General features: G+C 42.4%; 1 protein-coding gene across 1 annotated transcript in view; it reads right to left on the reverse strand.

The window, feature by feature from the left end:
* The window catches only part of GARNL3 (GTPase activating Rap/RanGAP domain like 3), a 152493-nt gene that overhangs the window by 56744 nt on the left and 83048 nt on the right, over positions 1-12701 (reverse strand). The window contains exon 7 of the mRNA XM_060013298.1: positions 1254-1318. Coding sequence (XP_059869281.1) covers positions 1254-1318 — 65 coding nt within the window. The remainder of the gene's footprint in view (positions 1-1253; positions 1319-12701) is intronic.

Below are 12701 nucleotides of genomic sequence, written 5' to 3' on the forward strand. Positions count from 1 at the left end.
CAAGATACTTCTGTGCTCAAGAAAAAGGTTAACCTCTGCACTGATGCCCTCTTAGCTCGGGCTTCAGACTGGCCAGGAGAAAGATCATGGGGCCTGGGGAGAAGGTCTGCAATCTGAAGACGAAGTCAAGCTTGAACGTGAGATATGAAATGTTTTACTTCTTAATCCTTGGACCCTTTCATCAGCCAATTGCAATCCCTAACTGACAGTCAAGTTTGTCACTCTAACAGACATTCTGGCAAGTACGAGTCGTGGGTGGGAACATCAAAAACACCACCTCCTGCCACCACCTAGTTGCAGATAAATAAAGACTAAATCACCAGGCCACCAGGATAAGGTCTCAGACTCACACAGGATGGCATTAGTGATTGACAGCCCAAGCCCTGGCATCACACGAACCCAGGTTTAATTCCCAGCTCTGTGGTTTACCAGCTGTGAGATCTTTGTCAAATCTCTTCAGCTCTCTGAGGCTCCGACTCCTCCTATGCGGAGTGGTGGTGGTAATAGATCTACTTTATGGAGCTGATTTAAAGATTCCCCAAGAGAATGCTTGTCACGCGTTTAGCACAGCACCTAACGAACAGAAGCTACTGTTACTATGATGTAACATCTTAGCTGGTGACAGAGCAACAGGCCGACCGACCTGCGTGGGGGCATTCCCGAGGGGAGGCTGCCACCCGACATGGGGGAGAGATGAGAGGGAGGTGGAAAGATGGGAGCACGAGAGGCAGCTGAGCACCAAGCAGCGAGCGGTTCGTTCCATTCATTTAACTTTCTGTTGGTTAAGAATAAGCACGTTCTTCTCAGAGAAGCATTTGCTGACATCTGAGTTCTATTTCAAACCAGAAAAATGAAAGGAAAAAAATTTCTTGATTTTCTTTACGAAACCAAAATATTTGCCTGCGTGCCGGAAAAAAGAAGCAGGTGACGCATGCAGAACACAAATGCTTGAGAGCAAAGCTCGGAACCAGCCGGACCTGGACTTGCGCCTCAGTCCTACTATACACAAGCAGTGTGATCTTGGCTTTGTCCTTCCGGGCCCCTATTTCCTCATCCATAAAATGGGGACAATAACACTATCTGTCCTATAGGGCTGCTGTGAAGATTCAGTGAGGTAATGCATGTCGAGAGCTTAGCAAAATGTTGAGTATAACGCCAAGGTCCAAGGAAATAGCAAGCTGACATCAGAATGATCACAGGAAAAAACTCATTTATGGGTGCCACGTGTTGGGTTTCTGCTCATTCGTACTCACCTTAAGATGGACTTCACAGAGAGCGTTTTTGTGGGGCTGTAGGGAAGGCATATTTTCTGGGTACCCTGGAAAGTCAAAACAGCAAACCAGTGAGAAGTCTGGCAATTTCCATCTCTGAGAGAGTCTTACCTGGTCATTTAAAAGAAACCCATATCCAGTCTTTCTCATTTTTCTTCATATATATAAATACATTTTATGTTAGAAAAACTCTTACTGAGGTTCGACAGCATCTTCCACCATTCCCCCCTACGTGGCATCTACGCTTTTCTTTTCTCTTTTTTTTTTTGCATTGGGTCTTCGTTGCTGTGCATGGGCTTTTCTCTAGTTGCGGTGAGCGGGGGCTACTCTTCGTTGCTGTGTGCAGACTTTTCATTGTGGTGGCTTCTCTTGTTATGGAGCACAGGTTCTAGGTGCGTGGGCTTCAGTAGTTGTGGCATGCAGGCTCAGTAGTTGTGGCACACGGGCTTAGTTACTCCTTGGCATGTGGGATCTTCCCGGACCAGGGATCGAACCCTTGTCCCCTGCATTGGCAGGCGGACTCTTAACCACTGTGCCACCAGAGAAGTCCCGGCATTTACGCTTTAAGCATTATTCTTCAGCGTCTGGACTGCTGGGTCCGCGCTGTCTCAGGTGCTGTGATGAGCAGATGAGCCGTCTGAACCAGAGGAGAAGGGGGTTTGGTCTCTGAGCCAAGAATTGGATCAGCCTCAAAGATCAGAAGAAGAAAACTGTCTCCACACATTCAACGGGACCCAAATGTGATTCCTCCAGGTCAAAGAGTTTTTAAACTAGAAATCACCCGATTCTTTCAGAGAAGTTTTCATAATGTGTACTTTTATATTTGTCTGTGTTTACTTATTTAAAGTCTGTCTCTTCCTCTCTGCATGAGTACCCATTGTGACCAACTCATAGGAAGTACTCAATCAATACTGGCTGAACGAAAGGGAATGAAGGAAGGATTGCCTGATGGCTCAGTCCCACGCCTGAGCACCCAGGAGAGACGAGGGCTAGTCTCTTTTACAATCTCCAAGAAAGAGACAATACAGATTTATAATTCACAAAGGATTTATACTACATACTTATTTAGCAAAAGAGATTATGATGCAGTCCACGTATAAAATTCCCTTTCTAACTATGACTAATAATAACATCGGCAGCACAAACAGCTAGAAAAGGGAAAGGACATTCCTTGTAGGAATCAGGCAAGTTTGTTCGTGTTTTCGGGACACATCTGCAAACTCATGTGTCTGAGCCCTGACCAATGGCACGGAGTGGAGTTCCCCAAACTTTTCAAGCCCGTGATCTCTTTTGGCAAACTAAACTTTCACACCCAGGGCCCTGGAGAACTGGGTATTCTCACCCCTGCTCCAGGCTGGGGATGAGTATGTCTTCCCAGTTATGTGTCAGAAGTTGCACTAGGTAGAGCCCTTCTTTTGGATTCTCTACTAGCCAAGGAAATTAGGTTGAGCTTTTTCTTTTTCTTTTTTTTTTGTAGTTTGCATTAAGTAGATTAAAAAAAATTTCTACATATAAATATTATGATAGGAATATGCATTTTCAAATTCCACATGACCCACCCACTGAAACCTGAGTTAGTCCTGTGGCCTTGCTTTTTCACCAGCCCCAGCTTACCTCATACTGTGGTCACCTGTGTGGGATGCCAACCCATCTAGAACAGGGTCTTGAAACTGACCTTCTTGCTTGTCTACCTTTTCTTCTCACCAAACACACCAAAGGCAGCTTTTAAGAGAAGACCGGGGCAGCTTTGGGGGGAATGTATGGAATGCGCGAGCGAGGATCAGCCCTGCCTGGGTGCTGGTATCATCGTCACAAGCTGCTGAAATGAATGTGAAACCCAGGGCTCTTGGGATTGTGGATCTGTATTTTTCACTATAAAGGGGTAAAGCTCTTCCTCCCCGTCATTTTTTTTTTTGTGGCTTTCCAGGGTTGCTGTTCTAGAAAAAACACCTTCCAGTTCTCTGTTTTCAGTGGAACCAAAAAACGCACAGGGAGAGTCAAGTACACGTGCATATCAAGCAACACTAGGTGAGCAGAGCAGGACACAGAAGTGCACGTCCACATTACCCCATTTAGCGCGCGCGCGCGCGCGCGCGCGCGCGTGTGTGTTTACAGACAGATGTCGAGAAGGACACTGCAGTGATTATCACTGGGTAGTTGGATTTTTTTTTTTTTTTTGATCCTCTTCTTTTTCACTTGCTGTATTGTCTGGATGGAATTTTTACAAGTGTGAGTCATTTTTCTCTTTGGGTTTAGAAGGAACACAGCCAGAGATGTGCAAGACAGTTTCTAGCAGGGTTTATACGTTTAGCTGTGTTTCTGTTTAATGAGAGAATGTGAGCTCACGGGCGGAGGGAGGGAGCGCTGAGTCACCTGCATTGTTGGATTCCCCACAGCCTCCAGCGCTGGCTTTGGGCCAACAGGGGCTCAATAACTGACCCTGACGCCGATGATCTGCTTTGATGTGTTCATCTCCTCACTGCCCTTCAGTGGGCAGCAAACACCTGCCCAGCCCTGCACATAATTTAGGGCCAAGAGAAGAGGCTCTGGATTTGGGCATTGGCACTTCTCAGAAGAAGGGGATTAATGCTCCTTCTGCCCACCTCATGCTGCCTCCACGGTGGTCCTGGGTCTCAATCCCACCTCCCTGACTTCTCTCACCATCCAAGAGTCATCCCCAGAAGGCTCCTGTTTCTCTTGTATTTCCTGTTCCTTCTGTCTGGAACGTCCCCCCACCCCTCCCCCTACTCTCTATGTGGCTGGTTCCCTTTCATCCTGTGGGTCTTTTTCAATGTCACCTCCTCAGGAAGCGTTCCCTGGACGATCTCACTTTGGCAGGCCTCCGTATCGTTAGTTCTCTGTCTTTGTTTCCTCCAGAGTGCTCATCACAATTTATAACGTAATACAGACAATATCTTTGGAAATTAAAATAAGTAAAACTTCCCCTTGCCTTTGCCTCACTCTTCCTGCCCCAGTACCTGGCAACTGTCCCAGGTGAGGAGGTGAAGTGACTGTTTTCTGAAGGAAGAAGATAGGACTGAGAAAATCTCTTCCAGAGGGAGGTAGCAGAAGTGCGACACGGACCCTTGCCTCGGTGGAAGGAAGGAAGAGGAAGACAGGGAAGCTAAGGGGTTAGGTGCTGGGGCCCTTGACGCCTCCGTTCCGAGGGCAGCCCTTGATAGGGGTAGGGGTGGGGAAGCACATCAAGGTAAGACCTGGAGGCACCTGGACTAGAGGCTCACTTCCCAGGCATGGCCTTCCAGAGGAGTCCTGAAGTCCAGGTAAAGCCTGTCTGAACACAGTGAGGGGCAGTAACTCAGTAGCTTCCAGCAAGGATGGCCAGCAAGATTAGAGACCCGAGCCTAAGGCGACGCTCCCACCTCCTCCCGTCTGACCCAAGGCTGAGAGAGTGCAGCACTTCCGAGAGGCTCGGTAACCGGCAGAGACCTGGGATCAGGTGAGAGCGTTCACATGTGCAGTGACTTCACTACACGGAGCAAACGGCTGGGACACGGACTTCAGGGACAGGTGCTCTTCAGTGACCCCCCCAAAAGCCGGAGGAGACCAGTTACACCTCAGTGGTTGCTTCTCCACAGCAGAAACCAGAAAGAACCCAGAGGGCCCCGTGTGGATCCCAGGTCCTCCTCTCCCACCACCATGAGGCCTCAGAGACCCTCTCTTCACATACCCAAACATTTACTTCAGGAGAAACAGGGCTAGGGAACTGAAATCGGAAAGGCTGATTATTTGTCCAAAAGAGACAGAGTCATCCGAAGAGAATATTTAAGCCAGAAGAGACTGGAATACTGTAATAGGCAAACATAAGAAAAATAAGTAAAAAAAAATGGAGGGGGCCAGAAAACAGCCTTCCTGGTGCAGAAGGTAAGAGGCTTTGGACGAAGGCACCAGCCCTTCTCAGTAGGTGACTAAGGAGAAGAGATGATCATGCACTTGGGGAAAACTGGCACCCGTTCTCCAGCGTTACCTTCTAAAACTGACGCTTAAACTTGCTTCAAGGACAGCCATGCTGATGGCAAGACTGACCCCAACTGCAGTGGCATGCGGAGAGGGGTAAGGCCAAAACTTGTCTGCAGGAAATAATTCACGAGTAAGACCTAACTATTTTAGATCAGATTTTTACCTTAAACCTGCTTAAAGAAAGAAAAATTTCTGAAACATAACATAGAAGTTTATATAAATAGAGGTAGCAGAGCACACTGGTTAAGTTGGACTTCAATTCATTAATTATTAATCATTTCATGAATTCATTCAACAGATATTTATCGAGCTCCTTCTATGTCCCAGGCACTGGGCTTGCTGGTGGGGATACTGAGGACAAAGCAGTTATGTCCCCTCCTTTCATGGAGCTCACAGGAAAGGGAGAGTGAAAGCATGGGTCAAAGAATTACATATAGAATTAGTTATGTACAGTGGTGACAGCTCAGCATGCAGTCCTGGGTTCTGCCTGGTCTGCCATCTCCCTCAGTCATGTCATTTAAGTTCCCTAAACTATAATAACACCTAAGCATTTGGAGGACTTACCTGGCATACAGTAAGTGCTCAATAAATGTTAGATTTTATTGTTATTACTAGCACTAGTTTTAATCATCACAAAAAGTTCCTAGCCACAGTTTATTCTGTAGTGGTTCCTGGAAATTCTTTCTGGGCTTTTTGAAGTTGCTACTTTATTGCTATATAGGTATGCATGCATGCAAATGTGTGTGTATGTATGTGTGTATAAAAAATTACTGTTCCTTATGGGGATATATGTATATGTATAGCTGATTCACTTTGTTATAAAGCAGAAACTAACATACCATTATAAAGTAATTATACTCCAATAAAGATGTTTAAAATTAAAAAAATTAAAAAAAATTTTTTTAAATTATTGTTCTTTTAAGTTTCTGCTAATTTCTTTTCCAAAAAGAGCTACATAGCAATTTTTTCCTTTTTTTTTTTTTACTGTACGCGAGCCTCTCACTGCTGTGGCCTCTCCTGTTGTGGAGCACAGTCTCCGGACGCGCAGGCTCAGCGGTCACGGCCCACGGGCCCTGCCGCTCCGCAGCACGTGGGATCTTCCCAGACCGGGACATGAACCCGCGTCCCCTGCGGGACATGAACCCGCGTCCCCTGCGGGACATGAACCCGCGTCCCCTGCGGGACATGAACCCGCGTCCCCTGCGGGACATGAACCCGCGTCCCCTGCGGGACATGAACCCGCGTCCCCTGCGGGTTCATGTCCCGGTCTGGGAAGATCCCACGTGCTGCGGAGCGGCAGGGCCCGTGGGCCGTGACCGCTGAGCCTGCGCGTCCGGAGACTGTGCTCCACAACAGGAGAGGCCACAGCAGTGAGAGGCCCACATGCCGCAAAAAAAAAAAACAGCATGCAGAGAGGGCAGACAGCAGAAGCAAGAAGAACTACAATCCTGCAGGCTGTGGAACAAAAACCACATTCACAGAAAGATAGACAAGATGAAAAGGCAGAGGGCTATGTACCAGATGAAGTAACAAGATAAAACCCCAGAAAAACAACTAAATGAAGTGGAGATAGGCAACCTTCCAGAAAAGGAATTCAGAATAATGATAGTGAAGATGATCCAGGACCTTGGAAAAAGAATGGAGGCAAAGGTCGAGAGATGCAAGAAATGTTTAACAAAGACCTAGCAGAAGTAAAGAACAAACAAACAGAGATGAACAATACAATAACTGAAATGAAAACTACACTAGAAAGAATCAGTAGCAGAATAACTGAGGCAGAAGAACGCATAAGTGACCTGGAAGACAGAATGGTGGAATTCACTGCTGCGGAACAGAATAAAGAAAAAGGAATGAAAAGAAACGAATACAGCCTAAGAGACCTCTGGGACAACATTAAACGGAACAACATTCACATTATAGGGGTCCCAGAAGGAGAAGAGAGAGAGAAAGGACCTGAGAAAATACTTGAAGAGATTATAGTCAAAAACTTCCCTAACATGGGAAAGGAAATAGCCACCCAAGTCCAGGAAGCGCAGCAAATCCCATACAGGATAAACCCAAGGAGAAACATGCCAAGACACAAAGTAATCAAACTGACAAAAATTAAAGACAAAGAAAAATTATTGAAAGCAGCAAGGGAAAAACGACAAATAACATACAAGGGAACTCCCATAAGGTTAACAGCCAATTTCTCAGCAGAAACTCTACAAGCCAGAAGGGAGTGGCATGATATACTTAAAGTGATGAAAGGGAAGAACCTACAACCAAGATTACTCTACCCGGCAAGGATCTCATTCAGATTCGATGGAGAAATCAAAAGCTTTACAGACAAGCAAAAGCTCAGAGAATTCAGCACCACCAAACCAGCTCTACAACAAATGCTAAAGGAACTTCTCTAAGTGGGAAACACAAGAGAAGAAAAGGACCTACAAAAACAAACCCAAAACAATTAAGAAAATGGTCACAGGAACATACATATCAATAACTACCTTAAACGTGAATGGATTAAATGCTCCAACCAAAAGACACAGGCTTGCTGAATGGATACAAAAACAAGACCCATATATATACTGTCTACAAGAGACCCACTTCAGACCTAGGGACATGTATGTAACTGAAAGGACTGAAAGTGAGGGGATGGAAAAAGATATCCCATGCAAATGGAAATCAAAAGAAAGCTGGAGTAGCCATACTCATATCAGATAAAATAGACTTTAAAATAAAGAATGTTACAAGAGACAAGGAAGACACTACATAATGATCAAGGGATCAATCCAAGAAGAAGATGTAACAATTATAAATATATATGCACCCAACATAGGAGCACCTCAATACATAAGGCAACTGCTAACAGCTATAAAAGAGGAAATTGACAGAAACACAATAATAGTGGGGGACTTTAACACCTCACTTACACCAATGGACAGATCATCCAAAATGAAATTAAATAGGGAAACAGAAGCTTTAAATGACACAACAGACCAGATAGATTTAATTGATATTTATAGGACATTCCATCCAAAAACAGCAGATTACACTTTCTTCTCAAGTGCACATGGAACATTCTCCAGGACAGATCACATCTTGGGTCACAAATCAAGCCTCAGTAAATTTAAGAAAATTGAAATTATATCAAGCATCTTTTCTGACCACAACGCTATAAGATTAGAAATGAATTACAGGGGAAAAAAACGTAAAAAACACAAACACATGGAAGCTAAACAATACGTTACTAAGTAACCAAGAGATCACTGAAGAAATCAAAGAGGAAATCAAAAAATACCTAGAGACAAATGACAATGAAAACACGATGATCCAAAACCTACGGGATGTAGCAAAAGCAGTTCTAAGAGGGAAGTTTATAGCTATACAAGCCTACCTCAAGAAACAAGAAAAATCTCAAATAAACAATCTAACCTTACACCTAAAGGAATTAGAGAAAGAAGAATAAACAAAACCCAAAGTTAGCAGAAGGAAAGAAATCAAAGAAACAGAGCAGAAATAAATGAAATAGAAACAAAGAAAACAAGGCAAAGATCAATAAAATTAAAAGCTGGTTCTTTGAGAAGATAAACAAAACTGATAAACCATTAGCCAGACTCATCAAGAAAAAGAGGGAGAGGACTCACTCAGATCAATAAAATTAGAAATGAAAAAGGGGAAGTTACAACAGACATCGCAGAAATACAAAGCATCCTAAGAGACTACTACAAGCAACTCTATGCCAATAAAATGGACAACCTGGAAGAAATGGACAAATTCTTAGAAAGGTATAACCTTCCAAGACTGAACCAGGAAGAAAAAGAAAATATGAACAGACCAATCACAAGTAATGAAATTGAAACTGTGATTAAAAATCTTCCAACAAACAAAAGTCCAGGACCAGGTGGCTTCACAGGTGAATTCTATCAAACATTTAGAGAAGAGCTAACACCCATCCTTCTCAAACTCGTCCAAAAAATTGTGGAGGAAAGAACACTACCAAACTCATTCTATGAGGCCACCATCACCCTGATACCAAAATCAGACAAAGATACTACAAAAAAACAAAATTACAGACCAATATTACTGATGAATATAGATGCAAAAATCCTCAACAAAACACTAGCAAACAGAATGCAACAACACATTAAAAGGATCATACACCATGATCAAGTGGGATTTATCCCAGGGATGCAAGGATTCTTCAATATATGCAAATCAATCAATGTGATGCACCATATTAACAAATTGAAGAATAAAAACCATACGATCAGTTAAATAGATGCAGAAAGAGCTTTTGACAAAATTCAACACCAATTTATGATAAAAACTCTCCAGAAAGTGGGCACAGAGGGAACCTACCTCAACATAATAAAGGCCATATACGACAAACCCACAGCAAACATCATTCTCAATGGTGAAAAACTTAAAGCATTTCCTCTAAGATCAGGAAAAAGACAAAGGTGTCCACTCTCACCACTATTATTCAACATAGTTTTGGAAGTCCTAGCCATGGCAATCAGAGAAGAAAAAGAAATAAAAGCAATACAAATTGAAATAGAAGAAGTAAAACTCACTGTTTGGAGATGACATGATTCTATACATAGAGAATACTAAAGATGCCACCAGAAAACTACTAGAGCTAATCAATGAATTTGGTAAAGTTGCAGGATACAGAATTAATGCACAGAAATCTCTTGCATTCCTATACACTAATGATGAAAAATCTGAAAGAGAAATTAAGGAAACACTCCCAGTTACCATTGCAATGAAAAGAATAGAATATCTAGGGATAAACCTACCTAGGGAGACAAAAGACCTGTATGCAGAAAACTATAAGACATGGGTGAAAGAAATTAAAGATGATACCAACAGATGGAGAGATATACCATGTTCTTGGATTGGAAGAATCAATATTGTGAAAATGACTATACTACCCAAAGCAATCTACAGATTCAGTGCAATCCCTATCAAATTACCAATGGCATTTTTTATGGAACTAGAACAGAAAATCTTAAAATTTGTATGGAGAAACAAAAGACCCCGAATAGCCAAAGCAGTCTTGAGGGAAAAAAACGGAGCTGGAGGAATCAGACTCCCTGTCTTCAGACTATATCACAAAGCTACAGTAATCAAGACAACATGGTACTGGCACAAAAAGAGAAACATAGATCAGTGGAACAAGATAGAAAGCCCAGAGATAAATCCACGCACCTATGGTCAACTAATCTACGACAAAGGAGGCAAGGATATACCATGGAGAAAAGACAGTCTCTTCAATAAGTGGTGCTGGGAAAACTGGACAGCTACATGTAAAAGAATGAAATTAGAACACTCCCTAACACCATACAAAAAAATAAACTCAAAATGGATTAGAGACCTAAACGTAAGACTGGACACTATAAAACTCTTAGAGGAAAACATAGGAAGAACACTCTTTGACATAAATCACAGCAAGATCTTTTTTGATCCACCTCCTAGAGTAATGGAAATAAAAACAAAAATAATGAAATGAAAATGAAAAATGGGACCTAATGAAACTTCAAAGCTTTTGCACAGCAAAGAAAACCATAAACAAGACGTAAAGACAACCCTCAGAATGGGAGAAAATATTTGCAAAGGAATCAACGGACAAAGGATTAATCTCTAAAATATATAAACAGCTCATGCAGCTCAATATTAAAAAAATAAACAACCCAATCCAAAAATGGGCAGAAGACCTAAACAGACATTTCTCCAAAGAAGACATACAGATGGCCAAGAAGCACATGAAAAGCTGCTCAACATCACTAATTATTAGAGAAATGCAAATCAAAACTACAACGAGGTATCACCTCACACCAGTTAGAATGGGCATCATCAGAAAATCTACAAACAACAAATGCTGGAGAGGGTGTGGAGAAAAGAGAACCCTCTTGCATTGTTGGTGGGAATGTAAATTGATACAGCCACTATGGAGAACAGTATGGAGGTTCCTTAAAAAACTAGAAATAGAATTACCATATGATCCAGCAATCTCACTACTGGGCATATACCCTGAGAAAACCATAATTCAAAAAGAGTCATGTACCACAATGTTCATTGCAGCACTGTTTACAATAGCCAGGTCACGGAAGCAACCTAAATGCCCATCGACAGATGAATGGATAAAGAAGATGTGGTACATATATACAATGGAATATTACTCAGCCATAAAAAGGAACGAAATTGGGTCATTTGTTTAGACGTGGATGGATCTAGAGACTGTCATACAGAGTGAAGTAAGTCAGAAAGAGAACAACAATTATCGTATATTAACGCATATAGGTGGAACCTAGAAAAATGGTACAGATGAACCGGTTTGCAGGGCAGAAATTGAGACACAGGTGTAGAGAACAAATGTATGGACACCAAGTGGGGAAAGTGGCGGGGGTGGTGGTGGTGGTGGTATGATGAATTGGGAGATTGGGATTGACATGTATACACTGATGTGTATAAAATTGATGACTAATAAGAACCTGCTGTATATATATATATATATATATATATATATATATATAGAATCAGCATGCAATTATTTAAATACTGGATTTCAACAAATGTACCCATCAGGTGGGACCACTAAATAATAGAACTAACATTTTCTAAGTGTGGTTTATTTTATCGCTTTTTAAATTATACACTGTACTCACCAATTCAAGAATAAGATGTTTTACCCTTTAGGCAGCTAACCAGTTTTAAGATTTGACGATTTGGGACACTGGGACACTGGGTAAATTTTCAAGCAAGATCTCACTTCAGGCAGTCTTGTTAGTGCTCATCACAGGGCACTAACAAGTGAGCCACAGCCCAGAACTTTCCCCATTTTACAAAGAAGAAAATGGAGGTTCAGACGGCATGAGCAAATTTCTCAAATTCACACAAAATGAGCTTGTTATTGAGGTGATTTGACCCTAGTTTGCTTAACTCCAAACCCTTTGCTCTTTCTAGTGTTGATATGGTCTCTAAAAAATTCTCTAAGAAGCAAAGCAAAAAAGAAACAAGAGAAGAAGATAATGAGAAAAGGTAAAAGATGAAAGACAGAGGTCGAATATAAGAATTAATAGAAAAAATTCAGAACAGGAAAAGAAGCAACACCAATGAACATAAAAAAACTTTCCTGAGCTAAAGAAAGACCTGCGTCCTGGAGTTGAAAGGGCTTGCTTTCAACCCGCTGTCCCCAGCTCAGTGTCCAGAGCCCACTGTGGGCAGGAGGTACTTGTTAGATCTAGGGTTGCTTTTCCACACCATGAAATTGATGAAAGGAGCTAAGCCTCAAAGAAATCCTAGAAGCACAGCTGATTCAGCAGTTGACCAACTGACTCATGGAAACAGGAGCCCCAGGGGCCGTGCCCATGTAACAGTATTATATTCCTCCACTAAATCTTGTTTCTTTTGGTTGAAGGTGTGCCAGCTCATCACTTTCAGTATCAGTAACAGCGATAATAACAT

This window comes from Delphinus delphis, chromosome 6 (genome assembly GCF_949987515.2).
Source record: "Delphinus delphis chromosome 6, mDelDel1.2, whole genome shotgun sequence".
Taxonomy (NCBI): Eukaryota; Metazoa; Chordata; class Mammalia; order Artiodactyla; family Delphinidae; genus Delphinus; species Delphinus delphis.